Raw genomic sequence first — 22,979 nt, forward strand, 5'->3', positions numbered from 1 at the left:
GGATTCAGGTGAATGTTGACTATTACTCACACAGGAGTCTGATTACCTCACTTGAGTCAAAATTCCTTTATAAGTTAAAATGATAAGTTAATCAGGAATTGATAAGGAATAGTTGGATACTGTGAGCAGGGACGAAAGTAACAAAGCTATTTTCTCAGAGCCCAGACTATATTTGCTTTTCAAACTATGACAGCACATTTAGCACGCAACCCTTGATGGCTAAGAAATATCACGTGATTTCATCATTGTTTCCCGCGGTTAGGTCCGGAAAGCAGTTTTCGAATACAATAAGTACATTATGAAAGCGGTAATATTTTTTTTAAATAATTGTGTTGTTTCTCATTTCAGGTGTCACAGTAATGATCAATCTACATGTTATTTAGTGTTGTAATACATCCTGAAGTTTGGATTTTCAGACTTTCTCAGTATATAAGTAAATTGGATTTAAATGTCAGGAGCTCCTGTCGGGACGAAAGTAACACTTTTTGTCCCCCTACAGTGACAACAAGTGTTTCTTTTGTCCCGCAGCATGCTAATTTGGTGACTTTCTGTGTGTTGCATCATTTATTAAAACGTTTATTATAAATGTTTATGCTGTATTACACCAAGAGACTATGCCAAGAGTGAGGGTCCGAAAGACAGACACGGGTCTGATTCAGCCACATGTTCATGAGAGGGCATTTCTGGACATAAACCTATCTGTCAGGAATATCAATCTCAGGGCTGTTGCTACATTGCATTTACCTTAGTCATATTTAGGTTTTAGCTTTTCCACCTCCACCTATAAATTTGCAATGTTTCCAGATGTTTTATGCACATTTTGAATTCATGCATACAAACAACTGAATAGAAACATTCTCTACTGAGAATTTACATTATGCTAATTTAATTTAATTTTCATATTGTTCATTCTGTTAAAAATGTTTTATAAAAAATTTTAAACTATTTAATTTAAACAAATTCAAGTTTGTACACTTACTTTTTGAGACGTTTGATAAAACTTAAATTTAAAAGGAAAATGTAATAATTTTTTGCAAAGATTAAGGACAAAATATGTTTGCAGTCACATATTATCAAGGTCATAGTCATGTATTTAATAAAAAAAAGGAATAACACAAAAAATCTAGCTTGTATTGTTGTGTTACTTTCGTCCCAACCAGCGGGGTCGAAAGTAACAATATGCAACTTATGTTCAAACTGAAATTATACTGAAGTCTTTCTACATTTTTACAAAACACCACCTGTTATTAACAAACCACACGTCTGAGTTAAAGGCCACAGCAAAAATACATCTGTGTACAACTTTATCTTTTTAACTTATGTTTTTCTGAAAAATGGTACTTTAGTCCCCACTCTCCCCTACATTATGTACATTTTACATCTTTTTACATTTAAACTTTGATTTACTTTACTGTATAACAATAATAATTGTTGTAATAATAGTAATTATTTGTGATGATGATGCCTATGATGTTTACTACTACTACTACTACTAAAGCTGCCTTTAATATTCAACTGTGAAAATGATTAACGTTTATTCAGTCACACTTCTTGATGTCCTTCAGTTTTTCTTTTGCTTTGAACAGGCGTTTGCTAACTTACCTTAGGCAGGGCTTTGTTTTCAGGCTATCATTCTTAAGAAACTGACTAAAACTAACTTGGAAGATATCTTCTGTCAAATCGCATTGCTTAATTTTCCGTAACCTCAGGATAGTGGATTGACTTTGAGTCGCATAGGTGAAACACGCAACATGACGCGCTGTTCCCGCGGGCTGAGGCGAAACAAACGGAGAGAGATGCCGACGCAATGAGGTCACACGACAGATTTCACTCTGACGTTGTAACGACCCGTGAAACCTGCGAGAAAGAGGGGAGTGTCTGACAGAACTGTTAAACTCGCAGTGAGACCTGCTCCGAGGCTATTTATTATTCAGCGTGACTGACGATATCAGAACACAACAAAACACAACAGAGACGAGTTCGCGCCCGCAGTGGGATATTCAACTTCTACTCTTATCTGACTGTATTTACTGAAGTCTTTTGAGATTAGATACATTACGCTAAAATGAATCGAATGGGGAGTATGTGCACATTTGATGAAATCAGATGGGATGACAAAATGGTATGTACCATTTTTATTCAATACTGTATTATTTACTATGTCTAGATATCAGAAAAAATATCAAATTAAGTTTGTTTTAGCTTAAATGTATCTGCACAGGTTTTAATAGCTGTTGCATCATAAAACATCTACATCATAAAATACTCATAAAATGCTTGTGAATATAGACTAGCCTACTTCATGCACTAGTGAAATTAAAATATATTGATTATAAGATGATTATACATGTATCGATGATTAAAATATAACTAAAATAGTTCGTTTTAAGGAAAGTTTTAACACATGTTGCCAAAGGTTTCTGGGTCGCTTTCGCATCATACTCATAAAAGCGAACTTTGATCCTGTAACGCATTCTTCCTGGTAAAATATTAAATGCGCTACATGATCCCTCATGTATTTACATGGTCCAGTGCTTCATTCATTCATTTATATCGTAAAAATGAAGTTTTCAAAACCAAATGGTTTCAGTTTAAATGTGACTCTTTATTAATTAACAGTATTTATAGTGGCAAGCTGCACTAAACCTCCTTTACCTCGCTTTGCCCTTCTCTGTATGCACAACAGATGCTTAATCTGGTTTAATGTCACTTACTTGATATTTGGTTTCCCTAATAACCTGTAAGAGGCATTTGTGCACGCACAAGAGATAGTTAAGCCAAATACCAGCTGTGCCTGTATCTGTTCAATCAGCACTGTATATAAAAAGAGTTATGTGGAGTTAGATGATTATTAACCTTATCTTTCGAGGTTGCTGGGCAGCGTTGTGCCCTTACTGGTTTTTATGACCTCTTTTAGTATCATAGAACATATATTTCATGCTTTCTGCATGCAAGCTGGTATAGGAAGTGAGACAGGGCTTAAGCATTTGCTTGATTGTGGAAGGTTTCCTTCCTATTTTAACATGCTGGCCATTCCAAAGTCTGACCTGATAATGCACTATACTGTAGGTTGTGGTTTTCCCCAGCTACTGTTTTTTGCATCTTTTTAATTTGCAAATATAAAAACAGGACATCATTCAGCAGGAAGCTCTTTAATGGACTTGTCAAGCATCACATAGTCAAAGACCATTTGAGATGCATCCTTTAGAGGGGTCGCACACTTACAGATTCACTTCTAAAGGGAGTTTTAATGATTCCATAGTTATCTAGTAGATTAGGGTTAAAAAAAAACAGTACAGTTTTACACTTTTTTTCTCTTTTATCCTTTGTAATTTGGAGATGAAAAGGCAAAAAAATGTCCTTTTTCATCTAAAGTGAAAGCCAAGAAAAGCTTTTTTTTTGTAGCTATATTGTTTTTTTTTGTAGCTATATTGTTTTCAGTTTAGCCGGATTGTCTCAGGTTATGTAAGGTGTTTCCGCCTTTTTTAAACTATTTTTTTTAAAACCTTTGTTCAACCAACTGTATATTTACTTTCTCTCTCCCCCATTAACTCCATTTATTTTGCTCATTTACCCCCTCCCTTGATCAATACCTCTTTCGCTTTTGGCATAGGTTTAAGACTCAAACAACAAATATTTAACTTCAGACGTGTATTTACTCACTCTTTATGTGGCTTCTGTGAAAGTACATGTTTTGCCTCCCTCATCAACTTCACATTATACAGCAGATTGTATTATCCTGGGGTTACCCTGGGGTGACACAGTACAGTTTATACAGTACAGTAGTAACAAAAATGTACACTATGTGAAAGCTTGGCTTGGTTGTGTTGCCTTGAGGTGACAGAGTTCCAAAGAACACTGCGGTGAAATTGACTTGTATTTTGTCTTGTCACAACGTTGGAAGTACTTCTAAGTACACTAATTACTAGTAAGAACCATTGTAAACTCAACTGAACTATTTATTCAAAGAAAATATGTTTTTTTTATTTCAAAACATAAGAAATTCAAAAATAAAAAATATAAATAACTGATTTGAATATTCTTAGAAAAACATTAAGCTTTCACTCCCAAGTGTGAAATAAAAGGCCCTTTAATGTGGAGCAGGAAATGCCCAACCATATGCAAATACTTTTGATGAAGCAAAACATATTTAAACAACATTTAAATACACTGTAAAAAAATAAATAGTTAATAATAATAAGGCAACTTGATGCAGTAAGACTTTTGAGTTCTCTCAACAATAGTTTTTTAGTTTTTCTCAGTAAAGATATTTTGTTTAGCCAACATAAATTTGTTCATGCAATGCTGATTGTCTTATTAGCTAACAGAAAATGTCTTGTCACAGCAACTGAAACAGCAATTAATTTACTTTTTTATGTATTAATTTTTTGTTTATTTACACAAAGTGTAAATTGCTATAGAAACCTTAATGGATAATTTGGTCTAATATGTAGACAACATTGTCTTTGTTTATAAAACATCTTACAAGACTAAGATATCCAGCAATCAGATATAAATGGTTGAACATACTCTAGGCCTCAAAACTAGACACACAAACCTCAAAAATGGTTGCAATCAACAAATGTTAAAAAGATAAGCTCTTTACATCACAGTGTAACAAATAACTAACAATAATGACAAAACAATAAAAAAGTTTAAATGAAGTCCGCAAACAGCAAAACAATAATCTTGTAACAGTAACTGCATACTTTTTTCATGCTGCAATGCATGCTGGGAACTCACAAAGCCTTAACATTTCAACAACATATAATTCACAGCTAACTAGTTGGGACAACATTTGGGGTCATTTTGTTGGTCTGACAAGGGTTTTTAAGTTGTTTAAAAAAATAGCATTTTTTAATATTTGAGACTCAAAATGTTTAGTAAAATTTGCATTTTTTACAAAAAATTAATTTGTTAATATAATGATAAAATTAACTGAATATTGACAGAACATCATAAAACTGTTTTGTATTTTTAAATACAAAAATTGTATTTATTTATCTATCTATCCGCTCATTCATTCAATGACTTTTGCAACTCATCATCTTTTAACTTATTATTTTTTTAAATCCAAATTCTTTTAATTCTAACATGATTAATGGTCCGTCATTAATGTTTCAGTTCACTCAGATTCAGTGTTTGTGTAAAGTCACCATTGTCTATATACAGTCTCATGTTTCAAGCGTCTGTTCAGATTTCTCGCGTGACCTTTACATCTTACCAAGGAAAAACGCTTGTCCTTTGTCTGTCTCTTTGAGAGGCCAGAGGCCCATATCCAATGACACATTCCACTCACGGCTCAAACAACCCCCCCTATGTTCCCTCTCTTTTTCACCCATCCCTTTCTCTATGTCCTGTCTCTCTCTTTCTGTCTCTCTGCTTTGTTCCTCACACCTGCGTTCAGGTTTCACTCTGACCCGGTTTGATTTCCAGTGAACAAACACTGCAATCCATCTTTCTTCATCTTCATCTTTTTTAATACCAGTTTGTTTTCTTAATACCCCAGTGCCTACGCCTCTTTTCTATTTCCTTGGAACACAAAATATGCAAATCTCTTATGTAACATCTAAATAATGACCGTTCCTGTCAGTCAGAGGCTTTGCGTGCATATTTGTATGCCTGTGTCCATTTAAAAAGTGCGATGCCGTGTTATCAGAGGGGTTTTGGTATGTAACACTTTGTTGTAATGAAAAGCCTGTTGTTCTGATGCCCCGAGCAAAATCCTCACAATCTTCTTTCCAAATAGATTTTTTTTAATCCTCTCCCATTACAGGCATGAAAATTGTTTTTGTGCTGGGTGCGTGTCATTTTGCAGGTGTGTGTTGTGTGTCTTTGTTGTTCTCTTGGCTTGAGGTGTGGTGTTGAACTTGGCTCATCTTGACTCTTAAATGCAGCTTTGCCTTCTATGGAAACACCCGATTCACACACAGTCACAGGACGTCCCTGCGGTAGGACCTGTGAGTTTGCTCAGGTAAATATATTAAGGGATAATTAATTTACTTTGAATTTGTTTTGAGTCCCAAACAGATGGTTGTCGGTTGGTTGTCATTTTGTTGTTTTGTCTATTCAATTGCCTTCCGTCTAGTCTGTTTGTCTGATGCTTGTTTTGTCTCATTTATGGGATTACCATAAATGCGTTGCTTTGGCCAGGTGGGTTGAGGTGTGGCTGTGTTTTGTCTACTGATTTAGTAAGTGGTACAATAGTGACAGGCCTTTTTTTCCTTTACTTGGACAGCTTGCGTTTACAAACTTGCATTACTGGGCTAATGATGTAATTCGGCTTTGTGGTATGTAATACAGTGGTGTGCAAGTCGCAGCTTTACATGGAATGTTCTTGACGAAACATGTCGATTACAGAGTGCTCTGTGGTAGTTTGGTAAGCTGTAGCACCACGCTGTTTGTTTGTAATGTATTGTCTGTCTAAAGATGTTTCACATACAGTCCCTAAACTCGCAGAAAAACAAACAAACAAAACCTGTCTCTGGGGCAGTACCTGTACAAAAGGTACTAATATGTATAATTTAGGTACTAATATGTAGGGCTGGGTTTTGGCACAAATTCTGATTCTTGTAATTCAGTTCGATTTCCTATTCAATTCAGTATTAATTGTTTTGAATATATCAGGTACAGTACATGCCAAATTTTCTTAAGGAAAACCTCAACTAATGCTGTAAAATATACATGAGAGTCAGTTGGTACTACATTAATATAATATTAAAGCTAAAAAATGAACTGATTTGTATAGAAATGCTTAAATTAAACTCATTATACAATTACATAATTATTTTTCTAATCCAATTCATATAAACATTTAAATGGCGGCTGTCATAAAAACTTGACGGATTAATTCAAACTTAAACACTGAAGAACAGTAAAACTTATAATGATTATGTTATGTGTTGCATATATTTGGCAAAATGCTCCACTCTATAGTTTATTTTTTAGCTGATTATTGAGTTTATGCTCACCGAAGCGTGACGTTACGTGACATTGTTTACATGCTGATATATTGACATCTTTGCACAGTTGAAACACTGAGCAATTAGGACATTCGTTCATGTTTATTTCAAATCAAAGCGGAGGAGACGATCAGTTCACGTGTGCTTCGCTGCTTTTCTGAGGTTAATGATACATGGGGCAACTTTCTGAGCAATGTTGCCAGCCAGCTTTGGGCAATGTTGTCGTCAACGGGCAACCAGGTGAGACACAGGGCCCATGACCGATCTAAAGTGTCCAGATAGAAAGTTGATACCCATTCTTAATGTAAGAGTGCCCAAGCAACATTGCTTAAAAAAAGTTGCCCAGCAAAATTGCTTAAAAAGTTGCACCATGTATCATCAGCGGTACATCGATCTATCACTCACATTAAACAGCGCCAAAACGGCATTTACTGTAATAAATTGGACAAAATTTTTCTAATATGTACATGTAAGATGTACTTATATGCGCTATTGAAATAAATAAGGTACAAAGGTGTAGCATTTGATTGTCGCTATGTGATAAACAGTAGATGTAGCACCTGTATTGTGTAACAGCTGGACTTTGGCTAAGGTCAGACTCAGTACACCTGGCTTTTAGCTTTCAAAAAAGGCATGAACCAACTACAGAAGACAAAAGAGGTCATACGTTATCTTATTTTTCTTCTGTTGTCATGAGCATGACTTTATTTTTGCCTGATCTCGACATAATAACAGATGCTAATAACAGAGATCTAATGATCTTGACTCGACTGGTCACCTGCAAAGAATTGAATCAACATCTGTCTAACATCATTCTGTAAACATGCAGATGTTATGTTCCTTTGAGATGACTGGCTAAACTCTGACTAAACACTGATTTGGTTGTGCTATGTCTCTGACAGAGCGATTTCACATGCATGAGTCAGTCCCTGATCAAAGAAAATCTCACAGCTCTGACTTTTTTTTCCTCACAGCATTGCAAGAAAAAAGACAGAACTGTGAGATAAAAAGTCACTATTACCTATTTTTTTTTATTCTGTGGCACGAATGGGCTGCGAAACAAAAGACATTCATCATGTTCATCAGTTTATCATGCATGCAAATACATTTCCATAGATTTAAACTTTAAATCTGAGATCTCATCAACTCATCAAATTTGTAAGTGAAGTCAGTCATGTGAGAAAAACTCAATTCCAAGAAACAAATATCTTTTTCATGCTTCTATAATTTTGTAAACTCCAGACCAACAAAACAAATCAAATCAAAATTAAATCAAAATCTTGAAAATATTTGTTAAACTAGGTCTGGACAATAATTCAATATCAGTATATATCACGACATAATTTTTTTCAATAACGGTGATATGAGTTTTAAACACATTTCCGATATTTTAATATACATAAATATACATCACGCAATTGTGCCTTCATTTCTCAGAATTGCGAGTTTATATCACGCAATTCTGAGAAAAAAAATTCAGAATTGTAAGATAAGTCGCAATAACCACTTTTTATATTCTTTATCTTGGCTAAAGCAGATTCGTTTCAATCTATAAGAATAATCAGTCTATGTTATAGTTATAGTTTAAGATAAAGATATTAATATTATTAAGGTGAGTCTGACATTCTTATATTTATTTGACAGTGATTTCACATTTCTTGTTCATATGAACGCTAAATACAAATAAAAGGTGAAAATTCATTTATGTGTGCTGTTTTTTTCCCCTTAAGATGTTATATAGTCTTATAGGATATAAAACTATAGTTTTGATATCGGAATTATATCGTATTGACCAAAAATAGGAAATATATTGTGATATAAATTTTGGCCATATCGTCCAGCCCTATGTTAAACATTATTACATATATCTAAAATACAAAACTCTTTCATGGCTGTATGAATGCAAGTCATGTTTTTGCATGTGTCACTAATGCTGCACGGTTTGTCAAAGAATAGAAGTTTTCTTGATTACTTAATCACATAATGTTATATAATGTCATTTGCACTTTGATAGTAATTTGCCTTGTATCGTATTTCATATTCTGTCTCATTATTACTTATTACTATATCGTCACAGGGATGATAAAGGCTAATAATAATTTGCAGCATTTTTATGAACTCACTGCAGCCTCTTTATTTGTACATGATGTCAGGTTCACTGTAGCAGTCATCTCCCATCATACCTCATTAGCACTGTACACATCACCTTTTCTTTTATATTCCTTGTTATCGGCACTAAACCAATCTGTCGGCTTCTATTCCCACATTTATTACACGCTAAAATTACAAAAATAATACCTGGCCTAACGACGCTAAATATGAATCACATTTAATCTAAATACAGTATGACAGGAATGTGTCTCATGTGAATGTGTAATGACTTCTGTCACCTTTGTTCAGACTTTTCAGACGCTTGATCTTCACCCCAGTGATGACCAGGGATATGTTTATCACAGTCGGTCTGAGCCTGTCTCACACATATTTAATAAACATGTCATAGTTCGTGCACGCCGTCTGCCACATGCTCGCTTTCAGGACCTCCCATCTCACTGTGGGTCTACATTTAGAGACAGCAGAATGTTCTGGATTTATGCATGGGCACACACACACAGTTATCCAGCCATCTGTGGTTGGTTTAATTGGTCCAGTGTTTATTATTTTACATATTTCATCAGATTATGTGCTTGAATACCATATACAGTTATTCTGTTAGGCTTTCTAAATTTGGTCATGTGGATGTTATCTTATGTTGTGTAAGAGTGTGTCCTCTCAACTGTTTGTGTTGTTGCCAAAGCTTTATAGTCTCTGTTTTGTCTCTTCCTGTGTCCAGCAGACATAGTTTATGTTGTTGATGGGTGCCTGGGTTGTCATGGTGATATTTCATTCTGAGCTGGAACGCATTGTTCCGTTTAGATTTGTGGCGTCCCGCCTCCATCTATGTGATGATTTAAATTTACATTCAAATACGAAGTTTTGGCAAACCCAGCACGGCTCAAGAATTTTCCAGAAGCTGAGGAACAAATCAAATCAGAGTTTGTATATCCTAGAGACTGGACTGTAAATGCCTTTCGCTTTCGTTTTTTTTCTTTCGCATTGAGTAACCACAGACCTCCATGCCAACCTCTAATGGGCCATTGGCCTCCACTCAGTCTCTCTCTCTCTCTCTCTCTCTTTCAGAAGGCATTACTCAGTTTCTCCTCCCCACATGTTCCCCTCATCTATACAGTTCCCACCCTTCTGCTGTCTATAACGGTCTCTTTGTTGCATCCGTCGCTCACATTCGTGCTTCTCTTCATGTCATTACTCAGAACGGGCACAGGACGCTCAGATTGACTCTCCACGAGCAGAACCAGCACCAGACGCCCACCACAGATAAGGTAAATGTCTGTTTCTTTCTATTTATAGATATGCTCATCTCTAGTCTTGACATTTTCAGATGTCACATTCATATTCAAGCTCTTCGTTCAATGTTTTTAAGCATTTATGTACAGTTTTACAGTTTTTGACACTGGGAATGTTCTAGAAGTGCTTGTTTGAAACCCTTTCTGCTTTAAATCTCTGATGTTTATGCTTTAGTAAAACATTCTAGTATAATACCAAGACAGTATTACTATCATTAAGCCTGACCTCACTCTATGTCAATGTGCATATATGTATATTATATGTACATATAATAAACATACGACTGGTTATAACTTTTTAAGTCAGTTACATAATAAAAAGATCTCATTCGAATCTGAAAAGTAAAACTCATTGCCCGTTTGCTTCAGGTTAGATGTACTAGGATGCACATGGCCACAGATACAATTTTTGGATGTCGCAATGTTTGTAGTTGTGTATTGTATGCTTATCTTTGATTATCTCTAGTTATTTCTGGTTTTGCTGTGATAGCGATTCTGCAGAATCATTTCAGATTAACTTCAGTGGAATTACCCCCACTCCCACCCCACACACACTCTCTTTGGTTCATTTCTCTTGTTCTGTCTGTCTGCCAGAGCTCTATAAACACAAGGAACATGTGGCTGTGTTCCAGGGGACGTTCTTGTAGGACCAGAGGCTCATTGTTTCAGATTCCAGAAATTGCATAACTTTCCATGTCCCTTTTCCCACATCTGCGCCCATTCCTGCTCTTTAAGGGGTTTCCTGCTACTCTCTGTGTGTTAGGGTTATTTATACCTCCTGTTCAGAAAGGGGCCTTTGTTTTCTGCAAAGAGATGCAGATGTAAAGGTTTAGTCTGAGAAAGTTAGATTGGTATGAGTTAAGCTTATATTTAGAAATATTGATGAATCATCTTAAATATTTTTGCAGTACATTATTTAAAAAATGATTACGTAAGTTCTAGAGAATTAAGATGTCATACTACTTTTAATAGGTTGAAATTCCCCTGATCAAGCCTGTAGATGTTGCATGACATGAAAGTGCAGTTAATAACATATTTAGATACTATGCACACAATAGGGATTTAATATGTATTTTTCATGTCATTCCAGCCAATTGGCAGAGCTTTTGCTTTGGTACAACCAACTTATGAGAGACAGCCATTGAAGTCTGATCTGGTCAAGCAGTCTGAGGACCAAGGGGAAGTCATTAAGGTAGGTCATGATAGATCAGTTACATCTGGAAGTTTGAGGTTTAATGTAAATGGTCTGATTCTGAGCTGAATTTGTAATTCTGCCTAAACCAGGTATATCTGGAAGACCGCAAAGAAGCACAAGCCAGACACCAACAGAGTCTAAAGATGCTCTCAGAGGAAGTTACACAAATACAGGAGGTAAGAGCAAAAATCCTCAGTATCTTTTCCCACTTTTCTATGTTTGGATGTTTTCAGAACATGTGCATTCATAGTGCTGTACTGTGTTTAGGTGAGATACTGTCTTAAAAACCTCAGAGAGCAGATGGCAGCTAAAAGTCACAGGACAGAACATAAGGTGAGATGAGACAACACATCAATCTGCATACTGTACTGTATATGTGTTCTTTTAAGCTGTATTAACAATAAAATGTTAACCAGCTCTCCTTTTCTCACCCTCAGCTGGTGTTATCTGGCCTCAAACGAGTTAATGGCACTCATTCAACACTAACACAGGCCATAAATGGTTTAGAGAGACAGGTGAGACATTTTTATGCGCTGTTGCTTTGCACACACACACACACGCACGCAGGTTATCGGTCGACAGAGCTGGGTAGATTACTTACAAATTGTAGTCCGTTACTGATTCCAAATGACATGACAAAACTGTAGTTAGTAGTGTAGTCTATTACATTACACATTTTCAGGTAATATAATCAGATTACTTTTAGATTACTTTTGACCTCATTATCTCGTTTACCACAATGATTTAAACAGGATAATATTGTACCATATTGATATAAAAATTCAAAACATAATAAAATATATTATATTCTTTGTTATTAACAACATGAAGTGCATTTAACATTATGTCAAGGTTTCCCAAACTGGGGTTTGTGAAGGAACTATGAGTTTAATGAACAGCTAATAATTAATTAAATGTTAAAATAAATCATTTTAGAATCAATCAAAATAAAACACCTAAAAAAAAAATATATATATATATTTTTTTATATGTCTACCATTTTATGTGACCATAACCAATGTCAGAGAACCTACTTAATTATACTTAATTATTAAAATATTATTTATAAAATCTTAGGGGTACTTCAAGTAAATATATTAGGTGAAAGAGGATCAAATAAAAAAATAATGTGCTTAATGAATAAATTGTAATTAATTTATGTCCATTGTGTAAATAATATGTAATCATGTAATCCATATAAAAGTAACTGTAATCTTATTACGAGTATTTTAAAATGTAATTTAATCTAATTACAAGTATTTAATTATTGGAATCTGATTACGTAATCCAAATGACATGTGATCAGTAACTACCGAGCACTGTCAGACGTACTGTCATACTGTAATTTCTAATAAAGTGACACCTAAATTCACTTTTTAGAAGTTAAAACTATTGCAGCTTTTTATGCTTATTTCCCTTTTTCATTTTTTTATATTCTTTGCCATCATTGAGCACTAATAAAACGAAATATTTTTAGAACAGGTAAATTTAAACTTTAGCAAATATCTAAATAAACATGCATTTTGCATACTTACATTTATAATAGTGATGCATACAGTACTTGTTTCTTTGTATCATTATTGTATTATTTAGACAAAATAATGTACTCAGTTCCCCTATTCCTATCTTTTATATGACATTTGCTGTCATCAGAAACAAAACTAAAAAACAAAAACATAACTTAATTTTAAAAAACTATTTTAGCCATGTTTAATGTAATATTTAGTAAATGTCTAAATAAATATAAATTTATGTAAAATATTTCATGCATACTCTACATTATAACATTGTGATGCCTAAATTCACATGTCACATTTAAATTATTTATTTATTTATTTAGTTAAAGAAAATAGCATCAAATTTGAATATCTGCCATTTATTGGTAAAAAGCTGAAAATAATGATCAGCTTATTGACATCACCCAAAATGTTGATATCTGTGCATCTCAGTTTTTATACTAACAAAAATATTTTCTGTTCCCCTAAACCCAAACCTAACCTTGACACAAACCTGCTGATATTATTAGCTTTGAAATAAAACATGATTTATGAGCCATTCAAAGGCTGTTGTTCCACGAACGTCTATTTGAAATGACCAGCATGCTTTTAGTGCAGACATGTTATGTAATGTATAAAAAAATCTGTATCCCTTGGGTGTTAATTTTTTTTTAGTTTTTTTTTTTTTCATCAGTTAGGTAATTGCTCATTGACACCTCCATTAACAAATCTTAACAATCTGTTAGTGCACATCAAGAAACCGCAGTAGTAAACACCCATTAGTATTTATATCATCCAGGAGATAGGAATTAATCACCCTGGAATCCACACAAAAACGCACAGCCCGGGAAACATGTTAAGCCACCTGCAATAAATATCCGTGGTTCTTTATAATCAACAGTATTTGTTCAACAGGTTTTAACGATTCTCACATTCCTCAAATTCTTATCTTTTGTCGCTTGATGAAACTAAATGCGACGGCAGCACATTCTTTTTTTCGGACTGAATTGTGCGGATTAGCCTCCCAACGGGATGCGTGTGTTTGGGTAGTCAGAGCAGGAGAACGGGTGGAAAAGCTGAGCAGCATATGTCAGTATTTTACTGTTAGAACACACACCCTGTTGACGCACATAGAACGAAGCTCCCTCCCACTTTCTGTCTAACTTACATTGTCCTCACACTCTCACACACGTCTATAAATAACTACTGGGAGAGTTTCAATGGGCATAATTTGTATAGATATATTTTGTTTATGTGACTGTGGGATAGTGATCTGGTTTGTAATCGAGTACAGTTTGCTTCATTTTTTTATTGCTTAAACCACAATGTTGCATAACTAATTCAAAACACATGTAAGACATGAACACACATACAAATTTAACTGTAACCAAACCAATTCCAGATTCTTTTCAGTAACATTTAATCACTGTGTTCTCTCTTAGGATAGTATGGATGAGCAGGAAAAAGAGAAGATGAGGGAAGCCAGTAAGCGTCTGTATTCTCAACTCCAAGAGGCTGAGAAGAAACACCAAGAGGAGAGAGAAAAACTGCTGGTTAGTCACTTAACATGCACTCTTTGCCATCCGTTTCTTTCATAACATACAAGCGTCCTAATGAAAGGACTGAAAGGAACCTTTGTTAGTTTGTTTTTGGAGAAGGTGAGAGGTGAGTTGTACTAATACAGTGGCAGACATTCCTGCTGGAAAAGCCAACTGGGTCAGATCCAATGGGAAAGAACACTGCGTGTGGGGGCGAGATTGCACATTTTTTCATGATGATGTGGCGTTTCGTAATCAATTGCTGCTTGCATCGTATACGTCAATTATTTCAATGTTAAGCAAACAGCTGATGTCAGAATGATGTGATAAAAATTAAACAGCTTAAAGCTTTTAATCATTTTCAACTTCCTGAAACTGTCTCTGTTGTACAAAATGTACTGTAGGTGTCGGAAGTTGTTTTAAACTAAATATATTTATGTCGAAAAAAAATTATATTTTAAAAAATAAAATGTAAATGAATAAATAAAATAAAGTTTAAATAAATCTATTTTCCATTATTTTACATTGCTTTCAAAAACTATAAAATAAATAAATAAATGCATACATACATATTCCATCATTTAAAGTTGCTTCCATCCAAACGTGTTTAAATAAATTTTAAAAAGAAAAAAAAAATCTTTTAATTTGCTTTCATCAAAATTAGTTTTTTAAAGATTTAAAACTTAAAGATTTAGACACTATTTGACAGAATTAGGAGATTTTCTAACATTAATTAAGACTTTAGTAGTAAATATATATAAGGATATATTTAATAATAAATTTACCATTTTAGCAATTAGGTTTTTAAGCTGTGACATAGACATTGGATTTTGAGCAACTTTCCTGCTGCTCAAAAACATTTATTATTATTATTATTATTATTAAGTTGTTCAGATATATGCTGATCTTTGGATTTTTCTATTCATCAAAAAATCCTGAAAAAAAAAAAACTGTTTTAAATAATAAAAAATGGAAATTAGTAGGGCTGTAACGATAATCGAACGATGTCGTGAGGCGCGTTTAGTCAATGAAGCCGGTACTTTGATAGTAGTAAAGCTCCATCACGTGCGTTCAGCTGGAGCTGCAAGTAATACACAGAGCCGTAAAGCACTGACAAGCTACGCCAAAATCGCGATTCGATTTTGCGCACGATTTTGGCGTAGCTTGTCAGTGCTTTACAGCTCTGTGTATTACTTGCCGCTCCAGCTGAACGCACGTGATGGAGCTTTACTACTAATCAAAGTACCGGCTTCATTGACTAAACGCGCCTCACGACATTGTGCGATTATCGTTACAGCCCTAGAAATTAGCATATTAGAATGATCTCTGAAGGATCATGTGACACTGAAGACTGGCGTAATAATGCTGAAAATTAAGATTTGATCGCAGAAATAAATTATATTTCAAAATATGTTCAAATAGAAAACAGTTATTTTAAATAGTAAAAAATATTTCTAAATTTTACTATTTTTGCTGTACTTTGGACCAAATAAATGCAGGGTTGGTGAGCAGAAAAAAATCTTACTGTTCAAAAACTTTTGACTGGTGGTGTATGGGATTGTTAATCAGGGCCAACAGTCATTTTAGGGCTCAATGAACAAACAGTATTTGGCCACAGACTCGTTGACCAGTCAGAATCATGTATTGCAGAAAGCTGTGTAATAGTTAAACATAAATGTATCTTTTGTGCCGTGTGCTTAATTCTTTTTCTCTGTTCATGTTGTTTTAGGCAGAGGCACAGCAGTATAAGAAGCAGTTATCTGAGCAGAGTGAGTATTTAAGAAAGGTTCAGCAAAGCAAAGAGCAACAGGACCAGCAGATCGAGGACCTGCGACGTCTAATGGGCGGCATGGAGCAGGAGAGCTCCACCCTCAGAGAGCAACTCATGACCAAAGAAGCCGAACTCCTGCAGTTGCGTGAACTGAGGGAGGAGGCCCCTGCAGGAAGGGAGAGGTAGGGGCCATGATGAATATGACTTATTCTGTCACATTATGCTGCCTTTTTTAACTTTATGCATCAGTTGGGTGTTGGTGTAAACACGTTGATTAATTATGTAACAGGTTGGAAGAGCTGGAAAAGGAAAATGCCATTCTGAAAGAGAAGATTCATCACTTGGATGACATGCTCAAGAGTCAACAGAGAAAACTACGGCAAATGATTGAACAGGTACATGTGTGTGTACACAAACGCAGACTCTCATACAAATACTATCATGTAAGGTTCACTAACTCAAACTTTACATCCTTGTATCATCTAGCTTCAGAACTCACGCATGGTGATTCAAGAGAGAGATAGAGTGATCAGAGAGCTGGAGGAGAAAGTGGCCATGCTGGAGGCAGAGGTCAGTACACAGCGGTGGCGTTTCTTCTGAGGGGGCAAGGGAGGAAAATATAGGATTATATTTGTAGTAAAAAAAAAAAACAATGTCAATATTACAAAACATAATATTAAAGAGTGTATAAATCACACGTTTAACAGACTCCCTAAAGCATGCCATGAATTTGGTGGGGGGAGTCATGTGAGAGGAGGCAATGCCTCTACCACGATATGATTGGATATGACTGGTTATGATCAGCTGTGATTGGTTCATGCGATAAATCCCGCCTCTTGTGATCGTGTGTGTTCCACGTTCATCAATCCATCTGAATGAACAATATAATGGCATTAATAGGAAGACTAATTTAAAAAAACAAAAAAAAAATTAAAAAATAATTTAAAGTAAACAACTCACACATTTAGATATTAAAGAAGCCATGGTTTATAGTGAATTTATAACAGCTAAGGGGTGTTGTTTGGCAGGACACAAAGCGTAGTGCCTAAAACCCCCTTAGCTGTTATAAATTCACTGTAAACCACGGCTTAATGGGGCTTATTGCTTTTATAAAATGGTTATTTCATATACGTAATAAGGTTTCACAAAATAAAACAGCAAATAAAGTGTAATGATATTAATAAAAACAGCATTCTTCCACACAACAATGTAGTTCTTCAAGAACTACATTGTGGTTGCAACAAAGTGGTTGCCAAGCAACACACAAAAGTAAACAAAGGTGCATGTTTGTAGAGTAATTTACAACAGCTTCAAACGTTGCTTAACCAGTCAGAATTAAGGAACTATCCGTTTTATAAAACCACTGTGTTACGTCAAAATAAACATGATCTGTGTGAGTTTTTAGTGAGTAATCAGATAGGTGAAATATAAAGTAAAGCTCTGTGTCTGTGACCAGTATTTACCAAACTTTGATGACTGATGATCTGAAAAATTCAAAAACAGTTAAAGGAATAGCTGAATGTAAATTTACAAATAAAATACATTGTTTAAATTGTTACTGCCTTGAGTTATTATTTTGGAATAAATTTAAAATGCTTAAAAACACTAACTTGATAAGATTCATACTTGGCTTTAATAAATAAAATATTGATTACATTGTTAATGTACAAATACAAGAATATATATATATTTTTTTTTTCATTTTCTGATAGTGTAAGTATGTTTATTTAACCATGAAAATGTGACTGTGACATGAATTTACATTAAAATAAAATAAAAATAAAAAAAAAATAAAATTTATTTATAAAATAAAAAAAAAAGTAGAGTAGAAAAAAAAATACTTTGAGGAAAAAAGTTTTCTTAATAGGTCAGTAAACCTTTTTGACTGCAGTAATTTTCTTTTAGCAATAATAAACACACTTTAAAGAATTAAATGTTGCAAAAGGTGTGCCTTTTCACAGAGTTCAATCTGATAATTGCTCTTAACTACACCAAAACAAACTTGATGTAAGAGAAATGTCTAGAGAAATAGGTATGTAATCCTCGTTTTCTGAAGGAGGAAACGGAGTCATCAAGTCGGTATGACCGACCTGTTTAGATCCCAATTAGTCGGTCATACCGACGTGACGTGGAGAGTGAACAACTGAAAGGGAACTTTTTGATTACGTATGTAACCCTCGTTCCCTGTGAAAGAAAATGGCAACATCACATTGGTGCCATCACACAAATGGCATCTCAATTAGTCGGTCATACTAACGTGACATCGAGAGTGACTGACTGAAAGGGAACCGTTTTCATTCAAAAACTGCTTGTAAATTTTACAAATAATTATAAAGAATGGCAAGTAACTCATTGAAATGTTGTAACTGAAAGACAAAAATTGTATTTTTGTGTACTCCAGTAATCTTTGTTTTATTTACAACTTCAAAAAAGAACTGATTCTTTAGTCATTTGTTCAGGAATTGTACTACACTGGTTGTGCTGAATGTTTCTGATTCACTAAAAGGAACCAACTAATTAGAATCATTTAGTTTTGATATTTTAAAGCATGGAACCCGTTCTGAAAAATAATCAGTTTTAGGTTCCTAACCTTAGTTATAATTATCCTCTGTATCATAATTTCATGAAAATGCACACAAATGTTTCTTTATAAAAATAAAATACAAAAAGATTCGTAAATTTGGTTTAATCTGTAATCCCATGAATGTTTTACTGACGTCTGACCTTTGTGAATGTGCTTTGCTTCCAGAACAAACAGATGCGTGATCAGATGGATTACTACTTGGGGAGTCAAAGGTCAAATTCCTACCTGCCATTAGACACCAATGCACAGATCGTCTACAGGTACACGCAAATGATCCCGAGAGCTACATGCAAATGTTTTATGCAAATGATCACATATGCTTGATAACGGACATGCAAGTCCACACATTCAAATTCATGTGTCTTCTCCGCAGCAAACCTCTGAGACCATCCACCCAGACCAACAAGAGCCTGCCTTTCATCAAAGTCATTGAAATTAAATCATGAACACTACCACAGCAACATCACAACTATGCTATGACAACCGCAACATTGTCCCATACACAGTGCAGGAGAATTCTAGCAACATAACCATCACAGACCTTCAACAAATGACATACGATTGCTTTAATGTCTAAAGGCCTTTTCTGCAAGAATACTTCTAACCATTATTACGTACTCAAACTATAAAGTATCAATGTAGATTTGACAGAACAGCAACTGTTAAAGTGAACATACCCATTTACATGAAGACAAGTGAAGAAAACAAATGAAGAACTCATTGTGACAATTCTGAAGGGGTTCTAGATGGATTCTGGAGGTATTTTGGTATTTATTTGAGGCTGGCCCTCTGAAGACGATGTCTTTCACTCCAAATTAAAAGACAGACAGATTGTATTGCTAAAAACCCTCACTGAGCTCTCGTTATCTCTCATAATCTCCTTTGGTATTAGCTCAGCTAAACTTTAGTGGGTTTCTGAGTTCGCAGAAGTCACAGGTGAAAATCTGTGAGACTCTGGATGGGAAGAACATTTTTGTTTTATTTTTTGCTTCATTTTATTTTATTTTGAAAGACAGGGGTATGTGAATTAAAGATGGATGAAGGATTTTCTTTTTTAATTGTAATAATTTGTAAAGGCAGGAAATGTGTTCTGTGGTACTGTTATGGCTATTGAGATTTTTGTTATCATTCAGCCCCCATTTCAGAGAGTCTGGAGTCTAATAATGCTGATAACCGACGGTCCTGAAAGAACTGAAGGGGAGACAGTGGGTCAAGTTCATTTTGAAACAAAAACTGCAACAAATATTTATTCCATCTATATGCCAAAGAGACACAGCAGGGAGAATCTTATGACTCACCTTCTATGAAAAACAAAAAAACAAAGACGCTTTGTGAGTGTTTCATAAGTTTGAAAGAATGTATCACTTGTCCTCCACTGAGCCAGACCAGTTTGGGCCAGTAGGGCACAGCTTGACCTCTGTTAACCAGTCCAGCCAGCCGCTGCTGTACAGTCTACACTTTCTCAGTTAGCCATTTACAACATTTAATAGGCTGATTTTATAACACCTAGTTAGAGAAGTGATCTGACCACCTCAAAGTAATGTCACGTGAACCATTAATAATACCACAACAGATTATTTATGCTCCATTAATTTAAATCTGGACAGGGTTGTTTTGAAAAACGCTTTTCATAACCATGTTTATCCACCTTCACATTTGTAGATAGTGTGTATATTTTCTCTGCGTGAACTTTAACCTTTTGTGAATTTCTTCGGCTTTATATTAGCATGTAACATCTTTTGTTATTTTTTAAATAATATTTTTGTAGTAAAAACGAGTGGTTTGCAATTCTTGATTTTAATGGCATAAAACTAAATAAATTAGTTTCATGAATGTTATTGTCTTGCCTCTTTTGTCATAGCAAAGGAATCTGGTTCATGGTTATATGGTGAGTTTTACGGCATCTTAAAAACACTGAAATATATATATTCTATCACAACTTTATGATATGAAGAAGTACTGTGGAGTCTGACCTCCACTGTAAACACGGCAGCGTGTTATTTTATTCCCCTCACATTACTGGTTTCCAAGTTGTTTGATCAGCACGTTCAGCATGAAGGATCATGTGACAAGGATGTAATGACTGCTGAAAATGCAGCTTTGCATCACAATTACATTTTAGGGTCGATTAGGGGGAATTTTATGTTATTTTTTTTCTGGGAAACATAAGTTGTGTCCAGAATAGTTGTTATAGTTTATATACAATAACATTTTTAATTTTAAACCAAGTATGAAAAATGTCCAGAGATTTTATAAGATTTTAAATAAGAATTAAGTTACCAAGGTGGCGTTTTGGGGTAAAATGCTCCAAGGGTGGGGTAAAATGCCCCCCAGTCAGACAAAGCAATTTGTCTTACACATTTACAGCAAAATCAGAGTACAGGCAGTTAAAAGTATATTATCAGTCATGATGAATTACAAAATTATAATAGCCTGTTTGAAAAATATTGTTAGCTGATGCTAACTGGTTAGCTACCGATGCTAACTTGAGGTAATTTTTTAAATATAAAGTCTATTTTAAGTATATTTTATTCAACCACCTAGTTATTTGATGCTCAGAACAGCATAACTACAGTACAGTTATTAAGCCTGAAAAAATGTTATTCTGAAAATACACTTATATTTAAATATATCCTAAACAACACATATTCCCTATCTACAGGCCTTATTATTCTCATAACTGTTATGTTCTACACAACAACAAGCTTTAAAACATATCTTACTGCTGAAAATTAGATCACTTACTGTGAAATTCATTTTCTCTCAGGTACATCACCAGTGTAAACTTCATGGTGAATTACTACTCTACACAGTGTTGCCAAGTCCACAGTTTTCCCGCGGAATTGGGCTACTTTAACAATGTTGTTGTGGTTTGAAGCAACCCCCAAAAGGTAATATTTATCCCCTGGAATACTCATTTTACCAGGGGAACCCCGCCAAAACACATGTACCTCTCCCCAAAAAGCTTTAAGAGCTATATTTCAGCCTGGTCTCCCTCAGCTGTATAACAGTCAGTCCCATAGACTCACCATGTTAAAATGCCCGACTATAGAGGGTATGCATTGACGCCACTTTCCCGCCGGGACACACCCCCTCAGTGGCAAAAGAGCCTTCAGCGTGAATGGATTTAATAGGGAAGATGCGAAAACGCGAGTAAAACAGACGATAATTACTTTAAACTAAAGGTTGCTGAACTTGACATAATGTTCCAAACAACTAAACAAATATCCAGTGGTCAATGGATATTAATGCAGCCAGAAATCATGTTTTCTAACATTGTGTGTCTGATTTTGACGCCGGGGAAAATAAATAAAGCATATTTGCCTGTGAACAAATTTTGTAAATACAAAATTGGTTGGTCTAAACCTTGGTGATCACTTATATCAATGTTATATATCGTCATATGGTCCAGCTGAAAAACGTATATAGTTTTTGTCAGTGTTTACTTAAAAACATCCAGTTATGCAGAATTTAAGATTAAATTATATAAATTCTGCATAATTGGCGTGGCCACTTGAGTGACAGGTGGATTGCCGCTGCTGTCACCACCGTCGCGCTAGGTGGGCGTGGTTTCAGCAACCAGCTCCACCCACGTCCCGCCTTTTTGCCCATTTTCGATTATCCGGGAGTGACGTGCAGTGACGCGATTCCAAGATGGCGACAGCCGACTCCCGCCCACTAAGAGCTTCAAAAATGCTCTTCAGAAACCTACGGGTGACGTCACGGACACTACGTCCATATTTTTTACAGTCTATGGCGCGAACTCAAATATAAAGCGTCAGTTTAATGTTGAAATATTCACCTTTTCCTACCTATCCGTTCGGTTGCATTCAGTTCTAACCCGGCTCTAGTGCTTCCGTGCATCTAGATATTTTAGCTGTACAAAATAGCTCGTTTTGCCGCTTGATATTGCAAATTGATGTGTCTTACTATATTGTTTTAATATATTATTTTAATAATGAGCACACTGGTTTGTTTAAAGTTTACTGCACGTTGTTATTCTTCTCTTGAACCGTAATTGTCTCACCCACA

At 35.0% G+C, this 22,979-nt stretch overlaps 1 protein-coding gene across 2 annotated transcripts; it reads left to right on the plus strand.

The window, feature by feature from the left end:
- Positions 1-1,912: 1,912 nt before the first annotated feature.
- Positions 1,913-20,780, plus strand: tuft1a (tuftelin 1a). Of its 2 annotated transcripts, XM_051131157.1 has the most exons (13): positions 5,764-5,818; positions 5,898-5,974; positions 10,271-10,339; positions 11,454-11,555; positions 11,648-11,734; positions 11,826-11,891; positions 11,996-12,073; positions 14,497-14,607; positions 16,322-16,545; positions 16,653-16,758; positions 16,850-16,933; positions 19,113-19,207; positions 19,321-20,780. In XM_051131157.1, the coding sequence occupies exons 1-13, from the start codon at positions 5,779-5,781 to the stop codon at positions 19,391-19,393; spliced, it is 1,212 nt and encodes a 403-aa protein (XP_050987114.1). In that variant the 5' UTR covers positions 5,764-5,778; the 3' UTR covers positions 19,394-20,780. The 2 variants fall into 2 exon arrangements, with proteins under 2 accessions (XP_050987115.1, XP_050987114.1); XM_051131158.1 differs by lacking the exons at positions 5,764-5,818; positions 5,898-5,974 and adding an exon at positions 1,913-2,122.
- Positions 20,781-22,979: the final 2,199 nt, after the last annotated feature.

Source organism: Labeo rohita, chromosome 16 (assembly GCF_022985175.1).
Source record: "Labeo rohita strain BAU-BD-2019 chromosome 16, IGBB_LRoh.1.0, whole genome shotgun sequence".
NCBI lineage: Eukaryota > Metazoa > Chordata > Actinopteri > Cypriniformes > Cyprinidae > Labeo > Labeo rohita.

Excerpts from the sequence above, each read along its gene's own strand:
- tuft1a (XM_051131157.1), top strand. The coding sequence starts at position 5,779 with ATGAAAATTGTTTTTGTGCTGGGTGCGTGTCATTTTGCAG. Across the intron at positions 5,975-10,270 it reads GGACCTGTGAGTTTGCTCAG|AACGGGCACAGGACGCTCAG; the intron begins GTAAATATATTA and ends GTCATTACTCAG. Across the intron at positions 14,608-16,321 it reads AGGAGAGAGAAAAACTGCTG|GCAGAGGCACAGCAGTATAA; the intron begins GTTAGTCACTTA and ends ATGTTGTTTTAG.